Below are 24,430 nucleotides of genomic sequence, written 5' to 3'. Positions count from 1 at the left end.
GCGGTACATAAATATGCTTCACTTGAGAAGACGGTGCATAGTGTTTTTTTGTCTTTGTTGTATTTTTCAGACGAATCTAAAGACAATTGCTGAGTGATTTTCGGGTTTGATCTCACACAACACACAATCTCTGTGACTCTGTGCATTATTCGTTTTGCTACAGGTTTAGAAATGCTAAAAAGGGTTTATAGTATGCGTGTTTGATTGAATGTGGCACGTTGAAAAATTAACAATACCTTTTTTTAAGATGACTTTTTAAAATAAAATTCAAGAAAAGATTATCTGCAAAAATCCAACAAGGACCTTTGTGGAGACAAAATGTATGGAGATCTTCACTTGTTCGTATTTGGTTTACATTATTTTAAAACATAAAAATTCACTACAACACGTTCAAGTTTATTTGTCATTTATTTGTATTGACTAGACATATCCATTAATGATGAAATAAAACAGCTTATTTTATTTGAAATTTAGTCTCGTGTTATTTCATGGCAAAGCAATCTTGCTGGATGTGTTAAAATATGTAGTAATTTATTTATTTATTTGATTTATTGATTATTATTATTATTACTAACTATGATGATTTCTGCTAAGACGTTTTTATCATTGATATGGAGATGTTTAAAACATGCCCATGATGGCGCAAATTTGAACCACGGGGTTACTTTTTAACTACTTGGTAGAGGTGTACCATACGATGCCGTACAGTGGTCCTTTCCCAAGTTTGTTCAGATTATGGCCTGGGTGTATATGGCGTCAGATATTGATTAAAATGTTACAAAAACGTTTTCGCATTCCATTGCTATATAATGACACCCTGAACGTGTTAACAGATAGGTAAGTAAATATCTTGCGAGAGCAATAAAATCGATTGCATTACAGAGGCATCTGATTCGCTATGTTTTTTTTAATTTTACATATGGGCTGTGCTCTGAGAAAAGGGGGTTTAATGCACGTGCGTAATGTGCCGTACCAGATTAGCCTGTAGAGTCCGCACAGGCTAATCCAGAACGACAATTTCCGCCTAAACTTGATTTTTGCCAAGACGTGATTTTCTTCAAACGAGATATATCATAAAAGCAGAAAGTGTTGTCCCAGATTCGCCTGTGCGGACGGCACAGGCTTATCTGGGACAACACCTTGCGCACATGCATTCAACCCGTTTTTCACAGAGCACTGTCCATATATTTCGTGTGCGCCAAACGAATACGTGATAAAAGAGGGACGAGATGACCCTATATCACTGTACACCTAACAAAGACATGATATCACCTAACGAAGACATGATATAAGAGGGCCGATATGACCCTTAATCACTGTAAACCTAACAAAGACATGATATAAGAGGGCCGAGATGACCCTTTATCACTGTACTCCTAACGAAGACATGATATAAGAGGGCCGAGATGACCCTATATCACAGTACACCTAACGAAGACATGATATAAGAGCGCCGAGATGACCCTAAATCACTCGCCTAAGTTATTTATTTTATGTAAAATGAAAATATTGATTTTTGTATGTAGACATGTGATAAATAACGGGTATTAATGAATAGCTATAGAAAACAACGAGCATTTGCACAAGAAATTCGAAGGACAACCTCACTTAGCTCACTCGATAATGTTCATACACATTGAAGTCCTTAAGTGTCATGCAGGAGCTCAAACACGTACAAGCACACTCATACAAGACCTGATATACACACACAAACGGTAATAATATGCACATGAAACAATGATAAGATGACATACATCGACAAAAAGTGTAGAATTGCATATTGGAATATAGCGTTCAGATCGTCTTTTAAACAAAAAATAGTTTGTATTTGTTTTCAAAAAAATCAAACAATACTTCATATGTTGCATAGAAATTACGTCTTAAGTATTTACAAATTAAGAAAATCAAATTGATCTAAGATTTCGTTGCATGAATTATATGTATTGCCTCTAGTAGTAATACGCATTATGCTTATATTAATGATTAAGAATGCATGTATTTATTCAGAATTATTATGTGTTATGAATTCTTCAACCGCTTTATATATTTAAGCAAACACTTAATGATTTGCACAAATTAGCAATACTTGATAACATAGTAAATATCTTAAAAACCTAACAACATTATTTACCCCCAAAGGGAGCCTGGTAAGCATTGACACAGGTAATGAAAACTAATTAGTAATAATAACTCGATGAAACTACAATTAACGAACATGAATCAACAAAACTATAATGCATAAACAATCATTTAAGAAATAATGAATGCTTCCATGCTTTTTATCATTATGCATGGCTCAAGGGACAAGCACTTGACAAACAATTGATACTGCTCAAGGGACAAGCACTTGACAAACAATTGATACTGAGTTCGGTCAGCAATTATTTTGATTGGTTTGATTAGTTTAATGTCAGGATATTGGTCAATGTAAATGTATATAGCAAACAGAAGTATTTTGAGACATAATATTCAAATTTGTATAACATATTATTTTGAATAAATTGAAAAAAAGTATTCGATATGACAAATAACATAATGTCATTACACCTATATAACTATGAGCGCTAATAAGGCGCACTTGTTGATGACATTATGTCAACAATTTTCGTCTCAAACAATATTGATCGATATTTCTAAGAACATAGCCTGATAGATAACGCCAAAAATGTACTTATGGTAAACTTGTGAATATAGAATATGAATATGTACACACCATATGATCACACACAATTACCTGCATTAACTCGTTCCATATACACACATCGATACAAACATGTTATTGACACTCTTTTATAACAATACACTTGTACTAACATGGTATTTAAATTATAATCACATGTTATTAGATATAAATTGATTAGTTACTGTTTATGTTGTAAATTATTTTCTTTATTAAGTGGATAATAAGAAGTGTACACAAATAAATGTTTCTGTAGATGCCACGTATGTAACAATACGTGTGAACTTAATAAGCCGATGCTGCAATATACATCAAACGTGATACAAGTTCGTTATAATAAAGTTGTGCTAGATTTTGTATTGTTAAATAAGTACACTAGTACATGTCGTTTGATTATACCATAGTGATTCAACATTTATAAAGTCAGATAGGTACAGTAACCTTGATGATCGATACATTTATAGAGCAAGAGAACATGTTTAGTGGAATTTTGAACGCAAACGTGAATAAATATATTCTCATTACACTTGACTCATTGTTTTGTGGCTGTTTTGCCATCGTTTGTCTATGTTTCTGTCATGCGGGGACTGATAATCTATTTCCAAATGTACGCATTGAAATGTTATTTTTTTCCACATGGGTATCAATTGTTCTTTATTTACTGTGTATGTTCGTCAGGTGCCAAGGTAAACCGTGTTGTCTTCTTCGCCTTGTGCTAATTATACTTTTTTCTATTCTTTGTGCACTGTCCACTTTGTATGTAGGTGTAAAATAGTGTTGTTCCTCTTTGCTTGTATATAAAGTTATTTAATTTATTAAATGTACAATTAATTTCAATAAAGTAACATTATGTAAATACTACAATATAATATAATTACATTTTCTCGCTTCACGTTGTTTTGTTCTATTGGTATAGCAAAGATTATTACATTACTTAAAAAATATACTTATAAATCACACACATTTTTTAAAAAGGAAGGTACCCATTTGATTGGTATGTTAATCACTTTGGAGTTCTTAATATACATATTTATGTATGAGAATTTAATACAAGAAAGCACAGTGTTCAAAGACAAAGGTGTTATACTCACTTCATGACATTTGCAGGTAGTCATAGAAGTTAGGGTTCGTTGAAATTGGTGCCAAGTCGTCGTACATTTTGTGACAAGACGACGTTCTGTTAGCACGAGTTTCTCCAACAAATCTTTAAGATTAAGGGCATCTGTCATAAGCTCTTTGATATTTAACATGACTTTAAGCATGGAAAACGTATTTTTGACATAAAAAAGTGTGTGTGTATATCGATTGCTCTGCAATGTCATACTCGACAGGGCATGATATTATTCATACGATTTGCGTTTTTGACAATTAACATACAAGTGTACACACATTCGCTTATTGGAGAGAAATGCTTATTGGAGAGAAATGATATGCAACCTGAACAATGTGTGTATTTCTATTATAAATGTAAAGATAAGCAATTACATGGTCGATAATACAGTTCAGTATAAACTACATGAATTTGCATGCACCGATTTCTAGACCCATGTCCAGTAAAGGCGCATTTTAGCCAAACGCGAAGTTCAAAGAAAAAAGTCACGCTTTGCAATGCAAATTAGTCACGAAAGCAAACGATAGAAACATCATATACATTAATTAGATCAAGCCTGATAGATAAGTACCACGGGGAGATACGTACGCATATGGTTATATTGTTAAGCGGTTTATACTAAGATATGATAGATAACTTACAATAAATTATATATTTGTTTAACATTGTCAACATTTTCTGATATTTGAAACGCGTCTGCAGAATACAAATTCGTTTGTTATTTAAATGTTCAGTGTTCATATCTTTTTACTACTTAAAAGCAATTATTTTTATTCTTTCGGCACATTCTAAATGAAGTTCTGCTTACGAAAACAAGACCGTTATACATGTATATATTACACTGTTTAAATTATAAAAAAAAACAGTAGGTATTTGTATATGAACACTCCTTATCAATACAATTGCATTTCACAAATGAAACTGATTGATTTGTGTAATCGCAACATTATTGCATGTATTTGGTTGCTTTATTCACATAACTCACAATAATTAATTTGCGTTTACTTACTGGCAATGTTTCCATCTGATGATCAGCACACTTAATACTATTACAGCCGCTACAACAACTCCAAGGACCGAAGACACAGCTAATAAGGCGTTATAATGCTTATCAGTATGACACTCTGGGCTAAAAGCTGCAACACACATACAGGATCTTAACATGTTCGTCATAAGGAATAAATCATAGAGAGATTATGAAGAAGTACACTAATATTAATTTGGATTTGTACATAAATAAATTGATACTATTCAGATCGCATTTTATGGTGGTGGTGGTGGTGGTGGTGGTGGTGGTGGTGGTGGTGGTGGTGGTGGTGGTGGTGGTGGTGGTGGTGTGTTGGTGGTGGTGGTGGTGGTGGTGGTGGTGGTGGTGGTGGTGGTGGTGGTGGTGGTGGTGGTGGTGGTGGTGGTGGTGGTGGTGGTGGTGGTGGTGGTGGTGGTGGTGGTGGTGGTGGTGGTGGTGGTGGTGGTGGTGATGGTGGTGGTGGTGGTGGTGGTGGTGGTCGTGGTGGTGGGGGTCGTGGTGATGGCGTTAGTGGTGGTGGTTTCGGTGGTGGTTTCGGTGCTTGCAGTGTTAGTGGTGGTGGCGGCGGTTGCTGCAGTAGTTGCGGTGGCGGTGGTAGTGGTAGTAGTAGTAGTAGTAGTAGTAGTAGTAGTAGAAATGTAGAAGTAGTAGAAGTAGTAGTAGTAGTAGTAGTAGTAGTCGTAGTAGTAGTAGTAGTAGTAGTAGTAGTAGTAGTAGTAGTAGTAGTAGTAGTAGTAGTAGTAGTAGTAGTAGTAGTAGTAGTAGTAGTAGTAGTAGTAGTAGTAGTAGTAGTAGTAGTAGTAGTAGTAGTAGCAGTAGTAGTAGTAGTAGTAGTAGTAGTAGTAGTAGTAGTAGTAGTAGTAGTAGTAGTAGTAGTAGTAGTAGTAGTAGTAGTAGTAGTAGTAGTAGTAGTAGTAGTAGTAGTAGTAGTAGAAGTAGTAGTAGTAGTAGTAGTAGTAGTAGAAGTAGAAGTAGTAGTAGTAGTAGTAGCTGTAATTGATTTAAATCATCGGGCAATTTAAGAAGCAGTTCAAACCAAACAACCCTTGAGAACATTCTGTAAAGATGCAGCAAAAGATACTGAAAAGTTGTGAGTTGTATTCGGGAAGTAATATTTGTAGCAATTACGTACTTTTTAATTAAGTTGGGGCATTCAAAGTAAAAACTAAACGATATACATGCTTACGTGTACAGAAACCATTTTCCATCCTAAACCCATCGTGACATTGAAGAGCCCCTACGCACGATCCATTGACGGGATGACACTTGTCACAGTGACAGTCCGTAGAGCATCTTTGTCCGTAGAAGCCGGGTGTACAGGCTGTGTTACAACAATAAAAGGAATATAATTTGAAAGTAGTATGCGATAACACATTTTTTTGCTGCACACAATGGGTTGTCACAGGACTAAGGATAATCCCTCGACGCCGCAGGTCGTTATATTGTTGTAACATTTAATTTCGGGGCATGTTTTGACCTAACGGGGCATGCAGCACAGTATATTATTACACACCAATATATGTAACCTTGTGGAGAAAAGTTTTCAGAAGGACAAGATTGGTAAGGTATCTGCTGTACAAGTCTATATAAAATGCATGACGCTTAAGGTTTCCAGAGTATTTGTTTTACTGAAGTTAAATAATTTTATGATAAATTGTACGATTATACAATGTTACATATCGAATAAACCTTGGTCGAGCTTTTATTTTCAGAGATGTAAATATTTCAAATAATATCTAGATTCATTCTTTACTAAGCATCATATAACAGAGTTTCTAAATGGAAAAAGGGAGCATAATTTATGTGGTTTTTTTTAACCATAAAATCGCACATAAACAACTACCAATCTGAAGAAAAAAATAAAAAAACACACACTGTGTTGAAAAGTGAATGAGTATTTATGCGGAAACATGTGGCAAAGAACTGACTGTAAGACAGACAGAAAAACAGATATAATAACGAAACAACTAGATCAAAAACAAATATGATAACTAATTAAGCAAAAGCAGCCAGCTGTTTAAACAACACAATTTTACAATTTCAAAATTAAAATTAACTAAGTGCTATAACTTTATAATGTGGACGCAATAGCAATGACTGCACGTGCCCTTAATGAACTGTATATGCAAAAGATGTTTCACCAAATCATTATTTTTTCTTTGAAGTGAAGGGGTATAATAATGGGCTTAAACAAATCTCAGAGAAACAAAGATTTTTCGTTACGTTTACGGGCTCATTTATATCTGCGAAATCCAAAATACATTATATTTAAACAGACTGCAACATCATAAACATGCATTTTTGGGAATTCCAAGGCTAACTTAATTAAATCAAACTTACAATCAGGTTAGTGTTCATTTCAAAATAAGTAATTACAGCAAAACTGTTGATTGCATTATTCAAATGTATGTTAACCTACCCAAGCTGAAGTTAAAACGTGTCCAAAAGGGACACAATCCCCATTCGGACATTGACCGGAATATAGCAACATAACAATGACATGCTCATATGCAATTTACGACACAGATCAAGATCTCATTCTCTGAAAGCTGATCTAGCACACGCATCGCTATGAAATCTAACCGCAGTAAACACATACCTGTGATAATTTATTATGCATGTATTCTGTAAATTTGCATGAAAGTGACTTTTGAGGTTTTCTTTACAAAAGATAACATTTAAAATAATACGAACACCATATGAATGAGTATAAATGTGTTTAATCTTACCAACGCTACAGTTACTGTAAGTCCACCCAGGCTCACATTTCTCACCGGAACACTTGCCCGAGACATGGTTACAGTTGGTGCCGTGTAGGCAATGACACTCTGACGAGCAGTTCAAACCAAATAAACCTTTATCGCACGCTGTAAAGGAGAAACAAGAGGAAGTACTATTAGTAGCTATACAGTAGTAGTTAACTAGGTTAATCAGAAATCATGTCTCGAAAACAGTAAGATTGATGCTTCTCTGTTACTACTATACAGGTTTTTCATGCAATTTTAGAAAGACCGTAGCAACGTTAAAATATAACGTTTAGCTGTCAGCTTTCAAAAATTGAACTCTTACCAACGCTACAGTTACTATGAACATACAGAACATGCCTGGATCACAAGCTGTAAAAAATTATCTTATAATAAATATATTCTAAATTAAGGTTAAAACTGTAAATGTCTACCCGACATAACTTAACTACGATGGGAAATACAATTGCAAACTGTTGAAGTATAGACACTATTTTCCGATTTGTGAAAACATGATATTGAGAAATGACGAAAACACAAAAAAGTTATCGTCGTTATATTGATCTCGCATTAAACACGACTTTAACAGAAACCTTTAATATTCCTTATTTTAAGTTTATCTTATTCGCTCGCTAAAAAGTCGAATACGCTTATTTTACTTGTTTTTGCATATCACACAAACATAACTCCGACATTCGCTGAAATATAAATCTTTCTAATAAATAGTGCATAAATATTCACATTTAACCTTCAATATTTCTGACTTAACTAGTCTTAAAAGGTACTTCATCGAGCCAATAAGATGAAAAACCGCATGTTGTCACATACCTACGCTACAGTTGTCATTCGTCCATCCAGCTGCACATTGGTTAACGGGACAGGTACCATCAATATGATGGCATATTTCATTGTTGTAACAATGACATATATAGGAGCAGTTAGCACCAAAAGTGCTAGGGTTGCAGGCTGTAATCATGAAATGTCCATTAAGCTATACAAAATCAAAGCCTTGAATCCTGAAAAACTGCGACTTGCTTCAACTTTAGTATTACATCAAGACAAGATATAAGGAAGTTTTAAAGAAAAATGGTCCTTTATAAATTATGAAATACAGGTAATTTATAAATTCAAAGTTGTTAAAATTATTTCTGATAAACTTTTCATTTGTCTAGTTGAACTTCAACGGTTCTGATTTGGGTTGTGTTTATTTCTCTCCCTGGATAGAAGTTATATTGAAGACAGTGAAACAGACCGGATCCCTTGGTAATTGACATATCGAATTCTATACATGTCTTTTTGCTTTATATAAGTTAACATTTGAAATTATGCGAACACCATTTGAATGAGTTAAGCATCGTGATAGGATGAATCTTGCTTTAAGTCTTACCAACGCTACAGTTACTATTGGTCCACCCAGGCTCACATAGCTCATCGGAGCAGTTACCGGAGACATGGTTACAGTTGCTGCCGTGTAGGCAATGACACTCTGACGAGCAGTTCAAACCAAATAAACCTTCATCGCACGCTGTAAAGGAGAAACAAGAGGAAGTACTATTAGTAGCTATACAGTAGTAGTTAACTAGGTTAATCAGAAATCATGTCTCGAAAACAGTAAGATTGATGCTTCTCTGTTACTACTATACAGGTTTTTCATGCAATTTTATAAAGACCGTAGCAACGTTAAAATATAACGTTTAGCTGTCAGCTTTCAAAAAATGAATTCTTACCAACGCTACAGTAACTATGAACATACAGAACATGCCTGGATCACAAGCTGTAAAATATTATCTTATTATTAATATATTCTAAATTAAGGTTAAAACTGTAAATGTCTACCCGACATATCTTAACTACGATGCGAAATACAATTGCAAACTGTTGAAGTATAGACACTATTTTCTGATTTGTGAAAACATGATATTGAGAAACGACGAAAACACAAAAAAAAGTTATCGTTGTTATATTGATCTCGCATTAAACACGACTTTAACAGAAACCTTTAATATTCCTTATTTTAAGTTTATCTAATTCGCTCGCTAAAAAGTCGAACACGCTTATTTTACTTGTTTTTACATATCACACAAACATAACTCCGACATTTGCTGAAATATAAATCTTTCTAATAAATAGTGCATAAATATTCACATTTAACCTTCAATATTTTTTACTTAACTAGTCTTAAAAGATATTTGAGCGAGTCAATAAGATTTAAAAAAACGCATGTAGTTACATACCTACGCTACAGTTGTCATGCGTCCATCCAGCTGCACATTGGTTGACGGGACAGGTACCATCAATATGATGGCATATTTCATTGTTGAAACAATGACATATATAGGAGCAGTTGGCACCAAAAGTACCAGGGTTGCAGGCTGTAATCATGAAATGCCCATTAAGCTATACAAAATCAAAGCATTGAACCCTGGAAAACTGCGACTTGCTTCAACTTTAGTTTTACATCAAGACAAGATATAAGGAAGTTTGAAAGAAAAATGGTCCTTTATAAATTATGAAATACAGGTAATTTATAAATGCAAAGTTGTTAAAATTATTTCTGATAAACTTTTCATTTGTCTAGTTGAACTTCAACGGTTCTGATTGCGTTGTGTTTATTTCTCTCCCTGGATAGAAGTTATATTGAAGACAGTGAAAGAGAGCGGATCCCTTGGTAATTGACATATCGAATTCTATACATGTTTTTTTGCTTTATTTAAGATAACATTTGAAATTATACAAACACCATTTGAATGAGTTAGGCATCGTGCTAGGATGAATCTTGCTTTAAATCTTACCAACGCTACAGTTACTATTGGTCCACCCAGGCTCACATAGCTCATCGGAGCAGTTACCGGAGACATGGTTACAGTTGGCACCATGTAGGCAATGACACTCTGAGGAGCAGTTCAAACCAAATAACCCTTGATCGCATGCTGTAAAGGAGAAACAAGAGGAAGTAATATTAGTAGTTATACAGTAATAGTTAACTGGGTTTATCTTAAATCATGTCTCGAAAACAGTACGAAGTTTGTTTGTATGTTATAATACATGTTTTTCGTGCAACATAATTAACACCGTAGCCACGATACAATATAACGTTTAGCTTTCAGCTCTCAAAAAGTTAGATCTTACCAACGCTACAATTACTATTACTCCAGCCAGGGGCACATTGATCATCTGAGCAGTGGCCAGAGATGTGATCACAGCTTACTCCGGGTAGACAATTACACTGGGAGGAGCAGTTTATACCAAACATGCCTCGACCGCATTCTTTTGAAAGGAGAAAAGATACAGAATAATTGTAATTGAAGTAAAGTGAGTATCATTGGTAACCAAAAGTATTAGTAAACGTAGTAGTGTGTCAATAATACATGTAATATACCGTTCTGGGGTATACTTGTAAGACAAATTTGATATAATTAGTGAGATTTGTGCATGCATAATAAGCATTAAACACTTCATATTCAATTACCAATTTTTTATATCTTACCAGCGCTACAGTTGCGAAGAGTCCATCCAGGCGCACATTGGTCAATAGGACAGTGGCCAGAAACATGGTCACATCTTTCTCCATATAGGCAATGACATGGGTAGGAGCAGTTGTTACCGAAAATGCCATGATCACAGGCTTTGATATTCGAACAAAAAATAATATTTAAAGCAAATGTAATATGTTATATGCATGTCCAAAAAGTTTTGCAATGCATTCCACATTATAATATATCGCCGCTTTCATGCATACACATCATTACAGACTACATAATTAACCATCTAGCTGCCATAAAGTGTCACTAGCAAATCTAACCGACGCTACAGTTGCTTCTAGTCCACCCAGGTGCACATAGGTTACCCGGACAGTGACCAGAACTTTGGTCACAACTTGCTCCGAGCAGGCAATGACAACGGGAGGAGCAGTTCTTACCAAACATGTCTGGATCGCACGCTGTGATAGTCGAACCAAAGATATTATTACATTAGATGAGTAGATACAATGACAATAATTGTATATGAACAAGTATATTTGCATTCATTATTTACCCGAACAATAAACTTTAACGGCCTTCTCTCTTACACATGCTAATAAATGCCTTAGTTCAGCTGGCATCAATCGTCAATAAGAATCTTACCAACGCTGCAGTTACTTTTAGTCCATCCAGGTTCACATTGATTACCAGGACAGTGGCCCAAAACATGGTCACAAGTTGAACCGTTGATACAATTGCATGCATAGGAGCAGTTCTCACCAAAGAGCCCTTGATTGCAGGCTTTAAAATATTTTGTTAAGAAATATAATTAGCACTTAAGCCATTGCTGTTGATAGTGGTTACCCTGAACTTTAAATAGAAGCAAAAAATGAGGGGGGGATTTCGTAAGAAAAACATGTCTTGGTTGTAGTACAATGGTCAAACATAATAATATTGAGTGAGCGTTTTAAAGGTTTATCCACTGTAAATCAATGTAAAACTAATTCATATATGATTTTTTCACTCATAAGAAAACTATTTACTCGCACTACATACTATTGTAAACACCAACAACACCCATAAAGCAAGGACATATCGCTAATTGTGATCCCAACAAAACTACAGCTATGTTTTTTCCAACCAGACGCACATATACCGTCGGGGCAGCGGCCAGAACATTGCCACATTTTTTCCTTTGTGGGAAATGACAGGGAAAGACACAGTTTAAACCAAACATGCCTGGATTACAAGCTGTAACATATTATTGTAATATTAATGTCTGCTCAATTAAGGTTAACACTGTTATTGTCGACCGACTTACTTAACTACGATGCGAAATGCAATTATAAACTTATTTTGTATTAAAGACACTAATTTACGACTTGTGAAAGCATGATATTGAGAAAGGAGGTGACCCCCCCCCCCCCCCAAAAAAAAAAGAAAAAGTTTTCGTTGTAATATTGATCGCGCGTTAAACACGACTTTTACAGAACATTTGAATTGCTATATATTATTTCATCTTAATCGCTCCCTAAAAAGTCAAACACATGTTTTATATTAATTTTTGCATATTACACCAACAATACTTTGACATTTTCTCAAATAAAAAACATAATAATAAATGGTTAAAACATATTCACAAGAAATCTTTAATATGCTTGACTATACACGTTTACAAATAGTAATTCATCGAGTCAATTAGATAAGAGGCCGCATGTTGTTACATACCTACGCTACAGTTGTCATGCGTCCATCCAGCTGCACATTGGTTTAAGGGACAGGTACCATTAATACGATGGCATGTTTCATTGTCGTAACAATGACATATAGAGGAGCAGTTAACACCAAAAGTGCCAGGGTTGCAAGCTGTAATCATAAAATGTCGATTCGGCTAAACAAAATCAAAGCGTTGAATGCTTTAAGACTGCGGCTTGCTATAACTTTAGTTTTACAGCAAGACAAGATATAAGGACACTTTCACAGAAACTGGTTCTTCATTAAAATTGAAAATACAGGTAATTTATTCATGAACAGTTTTTAAGATATTATTTCTGATGAACTTTCAATTCATCATGTTGATAGTTCTGATTCACGTTGTGTTAATTTCTCTCACTGGATAGTAATATTTAAGACAGTGAAACAAGGGAGATCACTAGGTAATTAACATGTGGAATTCTATAAATGTTTTGATAGCAGTATTAAAGACTCCGCTTGTCGCCGCAGTCTTAAAACGATTCGTATAGCTTGTTATAACATCTGCGAAAACAATTATGACATATTGGGCATTATTTTATTTTTAGTAAACTGATCATTGGTGAACTGATTTCAATCGCTCAACTCACCGAAAATTCCATAAAACTGCAATACATTTCAAGAGTCAAGCGTACTCAATTAGTGTTAATCGGTCGCAATCGTTCTTATGATACAATTATTCTTACTTTCATTACAGGCAAATCCTCTCCAGCCGTCTTGACATACCGCATTCATACATATGCCCGTGACACTTTCGCAGGAACCCGAAAGACAATGGCACTCTTTGGAACAGTTTGCACTGTACGTTCCGTCTACACAATCTGGAAAAAAGAAGCATTTTTAAATATGTTCAGTGCTGAGAAAAAGCTATTTTTATAGCTTAACTAGTCCGATGTTTAGGCACTGAATGCACAAACTCTTAGCTCTATTTACAAACATAATGGCACGTTGCTATTTCTAGACGCTTACTCTAGCGGTAGTATTCTTCAATGGTCAACTGTACTGGAAAGCCAATTTAGTTACGTGAAATATATCATAATATATTATAAAACACCCAAGCACTTACGCACTTAATGTGCAACTGGGGTGCCGAGTAGTTTGTTTAAGCGAAGTACACCGGATGTTTAACGAACGACCAGGGTTTGAATTGCGCTGAGGAATGATTGTTATTTTAAAAACTTGAACATGGTGATAGTAGCTATAACTAAGAACACCATTATATTAAATTCTATTGTGACATATGCAGCAACTGTCAAAAATAGCCGGACTATGTGATTGTGTATTCAAATTATTTAATGTATTGTTGGAAGCATATAACACACAGCTAAACCGTAGAGTATAGAAATTTGTCATATGCATACTAGTTTATTAAAAATTTGACAAGACAAAAATTGTTATATTATAAAGGAGACCTTTTAAACTAGCACATTCTTAAAGGCGATATAAAAGCCCAATAAGCAAATGGATCCATGATACCCGTGAATTCACAAATTGAGCGCGATTTAAGACAAATATCTTAATAAAATAAATATAGGTAATCTTATTATATAACCAGATTTAAGAAAAAGATAGCTTTGCACTGCAATTGTTTCGGGATTATATCACTTCTTTGCAAGTCGGTATCAACGATGAAAAAATCCCCCCCACTGATCTTGACGTAACGTAAATCCACAAACATTTCTGTTATTGAAAGAAAGCAAAATAAAAATGTTCAATAATTGATAGTATTTTACCTGCTTGTCGGTATATCCTAATCTCGCATATAGTCATATATGTAGTTGATGACACACTGCCCGAAACTCCTACAGCATATACTCCCCGTGGAGGAGCCAGTACCGTCTCCGCATACAAATGGTTTTTGAAAGTGAACTTTTCGTTCTGAAGTGATTGGTCCTGTCTTCCCAGTAACAATGTGATGTTGTCAAACTGAACAAATGCTACAAAAATATTATACATACGTCTACGGTGTATATGAAGGTTATCTCGACTTTATTAGATAATAATAAGTTGTTTAAATAAATATCTGTTCCTTGATATAACCAAAATAACTTCATGCTCATATCATTATAAAATACCATCGTTCAAAAGTATCCATTAAACACGGATAAGTAATTGTTTTGGCTGGAAATAGATACACAATCTAACATTGGATGTTTTAATGGCAAGTAACCTAATGATATAGTACACTCATGCATACACTGTTAAACGTGGAAAAGCTAGTTGGCCAACTGATATTACGCACGAATATTTTTTGCATGGCACAATCACTCTAGCCCTGCCAATGTCCTGTAAGTCCACACACATGCTGAGAAGCGGATGTAGTCCAGGCAACAGGAAAGTAGTGGAAGTAATCAAAGCAAAGAATTGTTGGAACAAAAAGAAGGGCGATCAATGTAATTCTTGATTAATTCAATTTATGAACGTCCAGCTTATTAAAACTGTAAATTACCCTACTGTTACGCAGTGAGAGGTTGAGCCTTTTTAAATTAAAAGGCTCCGATAATGTCATTAGTTCGCACGATAACACTCGGCTTCGATTTACTTATGGTAAGAGTGATGCTCGACCAGCCTGATGTGACTGTTTTACAAGCTATATCCATTAACTATTGACCTTATAGAAATAATGTTGACAGCAATACGCCAATTAATCTCAGCCATGTTAACAGCAAACACAAATCGTGTCAAATACCAATAATTGTTTTCCGTACATAAGTGTTCTCGCCCGTGTGTAAGAGGATCACCGGTCCGTTACCTCGCATACTTGATAGGCTAAAAGCGTGCGAATGAAATGTTGAAATAGCATATGTCTATTAAGCAAACGAATTGTGTGCTCCGAAAGTTACAGGGGACATGGATGTTGAGGCATTTTGCAAAAAAAAAAAATATACAAATTCTTAATATTCGTTTCAATTATTAAAAAAGGGCATTATTTATATAAGTCGTCAATTCAAACAGCCAACATACTGCAACTAGAGTATAGCAACATATACTTTAAATGCCAACACATAAATGACGATAATTATATATATCAGCCGTTCTGCCCAAAGCCTGATATGAATGTGAACAATACATTAACTTCACTATTTACGCTTTCGTAAAACTATAAGCCGCGCATAGATTTATGCATGGATTCAATACATGTACATCAACATATTTCTGCCTGTGCACTTCAAAAAAACTTTAATTGCAACGATGATTAAAAGTTAAAGTTCATGGGCCAGGTAAACATATGTGTACCTTAGTGTCAAGTAAAGGAACACTTAATTGCTTCAAGAGTTCGGACAAAGTGCAGGTTTAGTTCCTGATTTTGAAATATTAGTACAATCTCTATAAATGTCTTAATACACTCGGGATTCATTCCATCGAAGAAAAAGATCGTGGATTACGCATTTTAAAGATATATCTAAAGTGTGGTGACTTCAGAGTCACAATCTTTTGTAACATTTGATATCATCAAAGAAATTCTCACCGATGTTGGATATAGCAAGTTAAAATCCAAGCCTTCGATCTTTATGACACTACTTAATAACATCAGAGTAAAGAAGTGTTCTCTATACAAGTACTGCTAGACTAATATAAAGTGTGCGTTGCATTTGTTTCTGTAATTCTTAAAAAGCGCTCCGAAAGTTGTTTTGGGAGTCTAAACGGTCGTATCCGATTATATTTATTAACCGATTGTAATCAACAGTGACAATAAAACCGTTATGTTGCTGAAATTGTTATGGATGGACGCTTTGTTAATATTGATATAACTGAGGCATTAAACTATCGATAAGACTGATAAATGTATCCAGTTACATACTAGTTTTAGTATTCCTATTTCAAACCGTTGCTGCTGCATAGTTAGTGTAAGGGAACAACATTGTTTGATTTTAACATGAATGCACTTTTCGGATTTATCATTTAATTACAATATTTAAAACATATGGACAGTTCAATGATGTTCTTCTTATATGTATTTCTTCCTCATGTTTACATTTATTTATTATAAGCATTATTGTATGCTTGCACAAGTAATAATACCTGTTTTATTATTGTAAATAATTTATGTAAATATCTTCCTTTGAGGAAATACAAAAATAAATATATGTAGCGGATTTCTAAACGGCGAACGGGTTTGTTAGTTTAAGACTAATGATGTTAATCTGTAATATTAACATCACTAAACCTAAATGTTTTTGTATTGATTAAGCGTATCGATACGCACCTCCATCTGTACGCCCTAGAACTAGAATCTTTTCCACGAGATAAGTCATGTCCAGTGTCAGTTGCACCCATGCCGGTCTTTCGAGAGCTGCGCAACATCCACAATAGGTAGCATCGCCTTTGTCATTCACTCTACCATCGATGACCTCATCAGCAGTCAAGTTCCTGAATGGAACCCCCTTTGATGTCACCGCGATGTGTGAATTAAGGATCTGGATGGGTTCTGAGGTATAAACAAACAATTCTGATCATACAAAGATAACTGTTATTTAATTAAGCATATGTCTATCGCACATCGTTATTGCCAGAGTAATATTGTGTTATATTGTAAATATGTCGTTGCCTTAAAAAGCATATGTTTTTGCTACAAATGTCTCGTTTAACATTGTTCGCACACTATAAACGGAGTGATGTTATCATGTGTTGAAGATCTGAATTTGTAGATACGTAATGCTATTTCTGCACAATCACTTGTAAATCTACGGAGAAATACTTTTTTGTCATGAGCTATTACACTAGTTTTATTGAGAAAAAAATATCTGCTGGCAGCTTACCTCCCTTACGTTAAAGAGAAGCCGACGCCCCCGATTAATACTTAATATCAGTGTATTGTAACAATGTTATTGTTCATTGTTTATCTTAATGTTTAAGTTCGTGTAAAAGTATATTTGTGTTATGTATATTCGGGAAAACCCGATTTTCCCGAACTTATTTAAGACATATAAATGCGCAGTTTGTCTGTTAACTATAATTTATATATATATATATATATATATATATATATATATATATATATATATATATATATATATATATATTATACTGATCTTTAGAATAAAACTAATTGTTATTGAGGAAACTGGCTAGCGCTAGCATGCGATTGTAAATCAAATTTTATCTATGTGCGTTATTCATTTTATATTAAATATATACCATACAATGTAAATATATGCATGCGTAAGAACAAAGGTATATCGTACAGCAGTAATAATGCCAAATATATTTTACAAGTTATGCTATTATTTTTAGGTTTTTGCTTTGGTTGTTTGTGATATATGGTGTGTGTGTGTTTTTAATATAATAATAAAAAAACGATTTGCGTAAAGTGGGGTATTCATACAGTATATCTGATTAAGTATCGTCTGGACTGCTAAGTGTTTTGCAAAAGCGATGGACTTTCCGTACCACTTACTACTTACTAACTTGACCGAAATCTAGAGCCGTCTTAACATCATTAAAGAGATCGTGTCTTTGTGTTTGATATTCGGATAGTTTGATATAAAATGCAAATTCGAGCCTTGGGCTACACAAATTATTAATTTCATTATTTTGTGATGACACAATTTCAATTATGACTTGCTTTATCTCAGGTAAATCTTAACTTCATTATAAGATTAACATTAGAATATTGGACCTAAATGAAATTACAAATAATTATCTTGTATTGTCACTAAAGTAATGCTCATTCTACACTGACGAATATAATACTTGAATGATTCAATTGCTTTACACTTTCATCGCCTATAAAACTACTACTACTACTACTACTACTACTACTACTACTACTACTACTACTACTACTACTACTACTACTACTACTACTACTACTACTACTACTACTACTACTACTACTACTACTACTACTACTACTACTACTACTACTACTACTACTACTACTACTACTACTACTACTACTACTACTACTACTACTACTACTACTACTACTACTACTACTACTACTACTACTACTACTACTACTACTACTACTACTACTACTACTAGTACTACTACTACTACTACTACTACTACTACTACTACTACTCTACTACTACTACTACTACTACTACTACTACTACTACTACTACTACTACTACTACTACTACTACTACTACTACTACTACTACTACTACTACTACTATACTACTACTACTACTACTACTACTTCTACTACTACTACTACTACTACTACTACTACTACTACTACTACTACTACTACTATTACTACTACTATTACTTATACTACTAATACTACTACTACTAATACTACTAATAATACTACTACTAATACAACAACTACTACTAATACTAATACTACTACTACTACTAATACTAATACTAATACTTCTACTACTTCGCATGATGATACAGTTACCTGCAGCAGTGGTTATTTCCAATAAATATCCAACTATAAACAAAGCAAGAATTTTTTGTTTCGACATAATAGCATTTACTACTGCTTAAGCCCCAACTAATATCGTTTAAATAAATATAATACAGGCGCGTCCTGTTCAGTTTGAGCGATTTCGAGGACTTCCTTATTTACCTATGAATTTACTTCACTATTTGAATTTAGTATCTTGATCGTATAGAAATCTTCCTTGTTACCTCCTGTATGATAATCAAAGCACTGAACTTTGCCTACAATTATACCCTTGCATCTTCACAAAGATGTTAAAGGGACTGTCAACCACGACGACGAAGAAAAGAAAAGTTGTAAAATACCGTGTTTTTTACATTTATTAGTTTATATTGATTAAAATATCACGACTGGTATATTACATTATTTGAAAAAAAGTTGTTAAGTTTTCATATTTTGAGTATATTTGGTTATAAATTTTACTGGGTATGTCTACCAGGTAACTACCAGTTAACTATCAATAACGCCAGTAGATTGATCATCATCGTCACGTGGTAAACCCAGGAATGCAATTTGTGCATGCGTAGTGAATTGTATATATTTTATATATAAAATGATCTATCTACTTGCGTTATTTATAGTGTGTATATCGTTATGTCACCTATTTTCGCGATGTACTTTCGATATCACATCGCGAATTTTTTTTACCAAATATACTGAAAATATGACTTCTATTCAAGTAATGTAATGTATAAGTCGTGATATTGTAATCAATATAAACTAACAATTGTGAAAACAACGGTATTTTAGAACTTTTCTTTTTTCGTCATTCGTGGTTGACAGTCCCTTTGGCCTAAATCCTGTAAGGTTGGATATGCGAGCATCCAAAGATAAACAAAAGCGCAAAAACGACAAAAGCTCAAAACCACATCGCATGGAAGATATTAATGGATCTGTAAAATTCCTGACTGATATCCAAGATATATCATATATTCAGACAGTGGTACTCGCCAGAACCCGTTTAAACACTGATAACCAGATCACGGAACAGCCACGACGCACTAAATGTTGGTTTGATTGTGTTTGCAATATATTTAGTTAAATTCAAAATACCAATGCAGAATCAAAAAGAGCATGCTTTTATGATACCGAAATCCTTTCCTTTTATCCCAAACCGAGGCTGAATTACAGAATTATAAAACACAGTATCCTTGGCTGGATTCGTTTACTGATGTAATTACACGATGTATGTCTCACATCATATTTAATTTTAAAATTTATAAGGGAGATACATTGATTATTTCAAGAAATACAGATCTTCTTGGGCATGGTGATTTTGAAATCTGCAAGTAAAAGGCTATTTAACGTACTCATGATCGCGACCCTACAACGCTATTAATAAAACTGACACATGTAAATGCGTTGCAATACGTATTGCACAACTAACATTGAAAAAAACACAATTATTTTGTTACATTTTAATTGCCTTACTGCAGTCTTTGCTACTTCATGGTTAAAATATCATGTTATACGCCAAATATTACACCTCTTGGTCTCGTTCGTTTATTGAAGTTTCATTAAAATCTGGCTAGGAGGAGAAATCGTAAGCAGAAAAGGTAAAGCACGATCCGCACGAACTAACAGACGACGGACGACGGACGACGGACAGCACGATATACTAGAAGCTCGCCATCAGCATTGTTTGCTGAGTTGAGCTTAAAGGCTATAGCGAAAACGGTTAAGTCATACATCAATTAGCAAATGAATTGTCTATCACACACTGGATTTTGTGGGGAATATATTGTCAGATAAAATATTGATGACAATAAATGAGATCCACAGACTAATTAAGTTATGTTCAACATGGTGAAATAATAGATCATGATATAGCGAATGTGCATTTAAACGGACGAATAAAACTCGTCAAAAGACAATTTGCTAATATCCAATTGCGTAAGTATGCGAGTTTTGAACAAAATTCACATTTTTTTTTAAGTTAACTCGCATGCTTTTGAGCATAAAAGTCTTATTTTGCACCCTTGTAAAAAAACAAAGCTAGCCAGTCTTGATTTATCTTTTACCTCAATCAGACATTGACAATGACATTGAATTAAGTTACACATAGGTATGCACCTTAAACAATGATAAATGTAATATCATACGCCGATACGGAAGGCAATTCGGTAAACACGTATTCATAGAAGTTAAGTTCAAAGTTTTAATTTAGGAACGTTATGATAATGTGTACTTCAATAACAATTCAACAAACAGAGTAGTTTGAATGTGCCATTTGCACAGTTTCACAAGACATATACCTTAACGCGTACTCGTAATAATTTATTCTTTCTAGAATTCAAGATTTAACATACTTTGACCAATCCTGCCTCTAAAGGTATCAATATGACAATGTGTTTAAATGTAATTTGAAGAATCAGGACGTTAATTGAAATTTCAGACATTTTCACACGCAAAGTGCCACACACTGAAATTAAATGCGTGAATAATCAGAAAAAAGTGTAATGTATTTCTATATTGAATGTCATACTTGGGTCCCCTACCAATTTAATTCTGGTAAAGTCGATCTCATGCAATATACAGATATAGACATATTTAAGTGCACACGGTTTTACTATCAACTACAAGTACACCATATGAAATATTATACGACATATGAAGAATTCCTATCAGTAAATTGTAACAGAATACATGTTTCAACCAACTTTTTGTATTTGTGATAATTTCCTGTAATATTTTGTAGTACTATTCACTAAATATACCAACTTATCTAAGCAGATATCTTTTCGATATATTCTTATAATCAACATACTGAAATATTTATTTAATAAGTTTGCTTAATTGCCCTACACATATTATTCAAGACATTTAAAATCTATATTTATGACAAATAGTCAATTCCTAAACAGCAAAAAAACTAAAGTATTAATCCTTCTTTTTTTCTACACTTCATAAGAAAACAAAACACAGAACCTACCAAACCAAGTGCCTCTTACTAAAACACTGCTCAAATATAGCTTCTACTTTGTACACTTTACACAATTTAAAGTTATGATAGCTATCGTTGTTTCAATTTGGTCAATTAAAATCGCGCGAATATATTCAAACACGTCACACCATCTGCGCGTACAACATGTATAACGCGGGCGTATAAATAGCTTGACACCAACGTTTTGGAGTATAGAACTATGCATCGTCGGATACCCACGTTCGACCCATTCCGTTACTCTCCATTTACCGACCGTGGGTCATTACGAGCTCTTTTCACCGTTTTAGGGTGTGTCAAATCCAGTAATTTAATTTCATTGGATCCCTCACAGTTTCATGAGGATATGTTTGACCAATGATACAACTCGTACTATAGAGACTCCGGGTTTGTTGTCAAAATTGCGTCGTCCGTAGAAATGGAATTTCGTCGTGCATGCGTATACGTGAGAATTTAAACGACTTTCATATGTCTGTTTAAGCACTCGGACAGGTGGATGGAAAAGCTTGGTGTATCAAATCGCAATTATCCAGGCGAAGCATTGACACCTCCAAAGCGAAATTCTTTTGTAAACTGCGATTTCGTTGGTCTACTGAAAGGTTACAGTTAAGGTCAAAACGGCGTGTATTGCTTATATTGCCCCACGGCTAATGCTGGAGAGTAACGGAATGAATTAATCGTGGGTATCCGACGATGTAGACTATGAAATCTTTCCTATTTTGTGAAAGTTGTATAAAAAGGTTTTCATGGGTGGGAAGCATGGGCCAGTTGACTGCAGATAAACGACTCGCGGGTGTTGTGATAAGAATTAATTGAGGGATTAACTATGTGTAGTTAAATGTTGCATCATTATTACTTCCGTCGATTTTTTATTTACCTGCACTGCAATCTCGTCGTGACGCCAATATATGTATCCCGGAAAAAGCAACTTTTTGGAAAAACCCACTAATCTGCTGGTACAAATAAACATGACCCATTTATAATCTTTTCAAACTCACACACCGTATCAACCGTTATTATTTAAAGGAAGCTATCATTGGTTGATATAATGGACCAGCGTTGTTTGTACCGGGGTGATTAGTGGGTTTTTCTAAACTCGTGCTTTTCCGGGATCAGTCTATTGACACGTTTTAAAGATGCTTATAACTTCAAATATGCCAATTATCTAAACTATCATTCTGTTTGATTGATATCGTACTGGAAGACGTAATGACATCAGGATGTGATTAAACACATGACCAACTGTTCATAAACAAAGAAAAACAAAATATCTTACTAATTTCGTGACAGGAAGTAAGTATAAACAATAAAATATGTAGGCCATGTCCTGATAGGGGTCTCCATGCCACCCCCCCCCTGGGATTAATTTTCACCTATACCAATTTGTTCAGTGACTCAAGTAAGTTAATTTGTTCACTTGTCCTGAAAGATAAAATCAATTGAAAGTGTTCATATTAACCAGTTTCCATGGCAATTGCCACTCAAAATTGGAAAACGGACCAGGGCGACTATATCACATCATTATTATATTATATCTTATTGTGACACAAACAAAATAGTGTTTAAACAAAGGCTACACATTGTGCTTTATTTTAAAGACCAAATTATGTATTTATCTCATGTGCATATTCATGAATATTAATGAGAAACTAACAAAATCGGGAAAAAATAGACAAATATCACTATAAAGACTTAAATATTTTAAGTACAGATTTTTTTCACTAAATATGTGAATGTCAGCATAAGCCACTATTTGCAGACATTCAAAAAGAGCGATATAAAGGACATTTCTTGAAGCTAAATAGATTTAACACGCCCCGAAAAGTGGGTGGGGTAGACATAAAAGACAATGAAAATAACATAATCTCTTCCTATTAATTATTTAGTTGCTCATAGCTGCTTTTACTTGTTCTTTTAATTTAAACATACTGTTTAACTGTCTTCATCGCCAACTCTTTCCGTTTCAGTATCACTTTCAGCACTGTCATTTTCTTCTTTAAGTGCATTTGTCATGTCCTCCATCAACAATATGAGGCGGGAGTATATCTCCATCAATCCAAAGAGGTTCAATCAGGCCTGTATCAGTGTTTTTGATCCATCCATTTCCTTCCGTTGCAAGTAGTATATCTGGATCGGGTATGTGTGACCTTTTCCATATGCCAACTTGACTATTCACTCTACGGATGTGTTGCAGGAGACATTGCTTACAGGGACGCAACACTGGCAAGTCTACATTCTTTGACGCATTTGTGCTATCATCAGAGACCTCCTTTATTTTAAGAAAACGCAATTAATCTACCGAGTCGATTCT

At 34.3% G+C, this 24,430-nt stretch overlaps 2 protein-coding genes across 2 annotated transcripts in view; one reads left to right on the top strand and one right to left on the bottom strand.

Annotated features, from left to right (window-relative positions):
• LOC127839947 (ZZ-type zinc finger-containing protein 3-like) overlaps window positions 1-24,430 on the top strand; it is a 432,333-nt gene that overhangs the window by 171,293 nt on the left and 236,610 nt on the right. The window lies entirely within an intron of this gene.
• LOC127837956 (multiple epidermal growth factor-like domains protein 10) lies at window positions 1,702-19,283 on the bottom strand. Its single transcript, XM_052365431.1, has 17 exons — window positions 19,134-19,283; window positions 16,983-17,204; window positions 14,509-14,712; window positions 13,462-13,596; window positions 12,752-12,889; window positions 11,365-11,502; window positions 11,050-11,187; window positions 10,692-10,829; window positions 10,355-10,492; window positions 9,797-9,934; window positions 8,950-9,087; window positions 8,391-8,528; window positions 7,548-7,685; window positions 6,005-6,139; window positions 4,801-4,927; window positions 3,772-3,884; window positions 1,702-3,470 (listed from the first exon to the last, which is right to left on the bottom strand). Exons 1-16 carry the CDS (start codon window positions 19,198-19,200, stop codon window positions 3,773-3,775), a joined length of 2,244 nt encoding a protein of 747 aa, XP_052221391.1. The 5' UTR covers window positions 19,201-19,283; the 3' UTR covers window positions 1,702-3,470; window position 3,772.

Source organism: Dreissena polymorpha, chromosome 7, assembly GCF_020536995.1.
Source record: "Dreissena polymorpha isolate Duluth1 chromosome 7, UMN_Dpol_1.0, whole genome shotgun sequence".
In the NCBI taxonomy this organism is placed as follows: domain Eukaryota; kingdom Metazoa; phylum Mollusca; class Bivalvia; order Myida; family Dreissenidae; genus Dreissena; species Dreissena polymorpha.
This window is presented reverse-complemented; position numbering and strand designations above follow the sequence as displayed.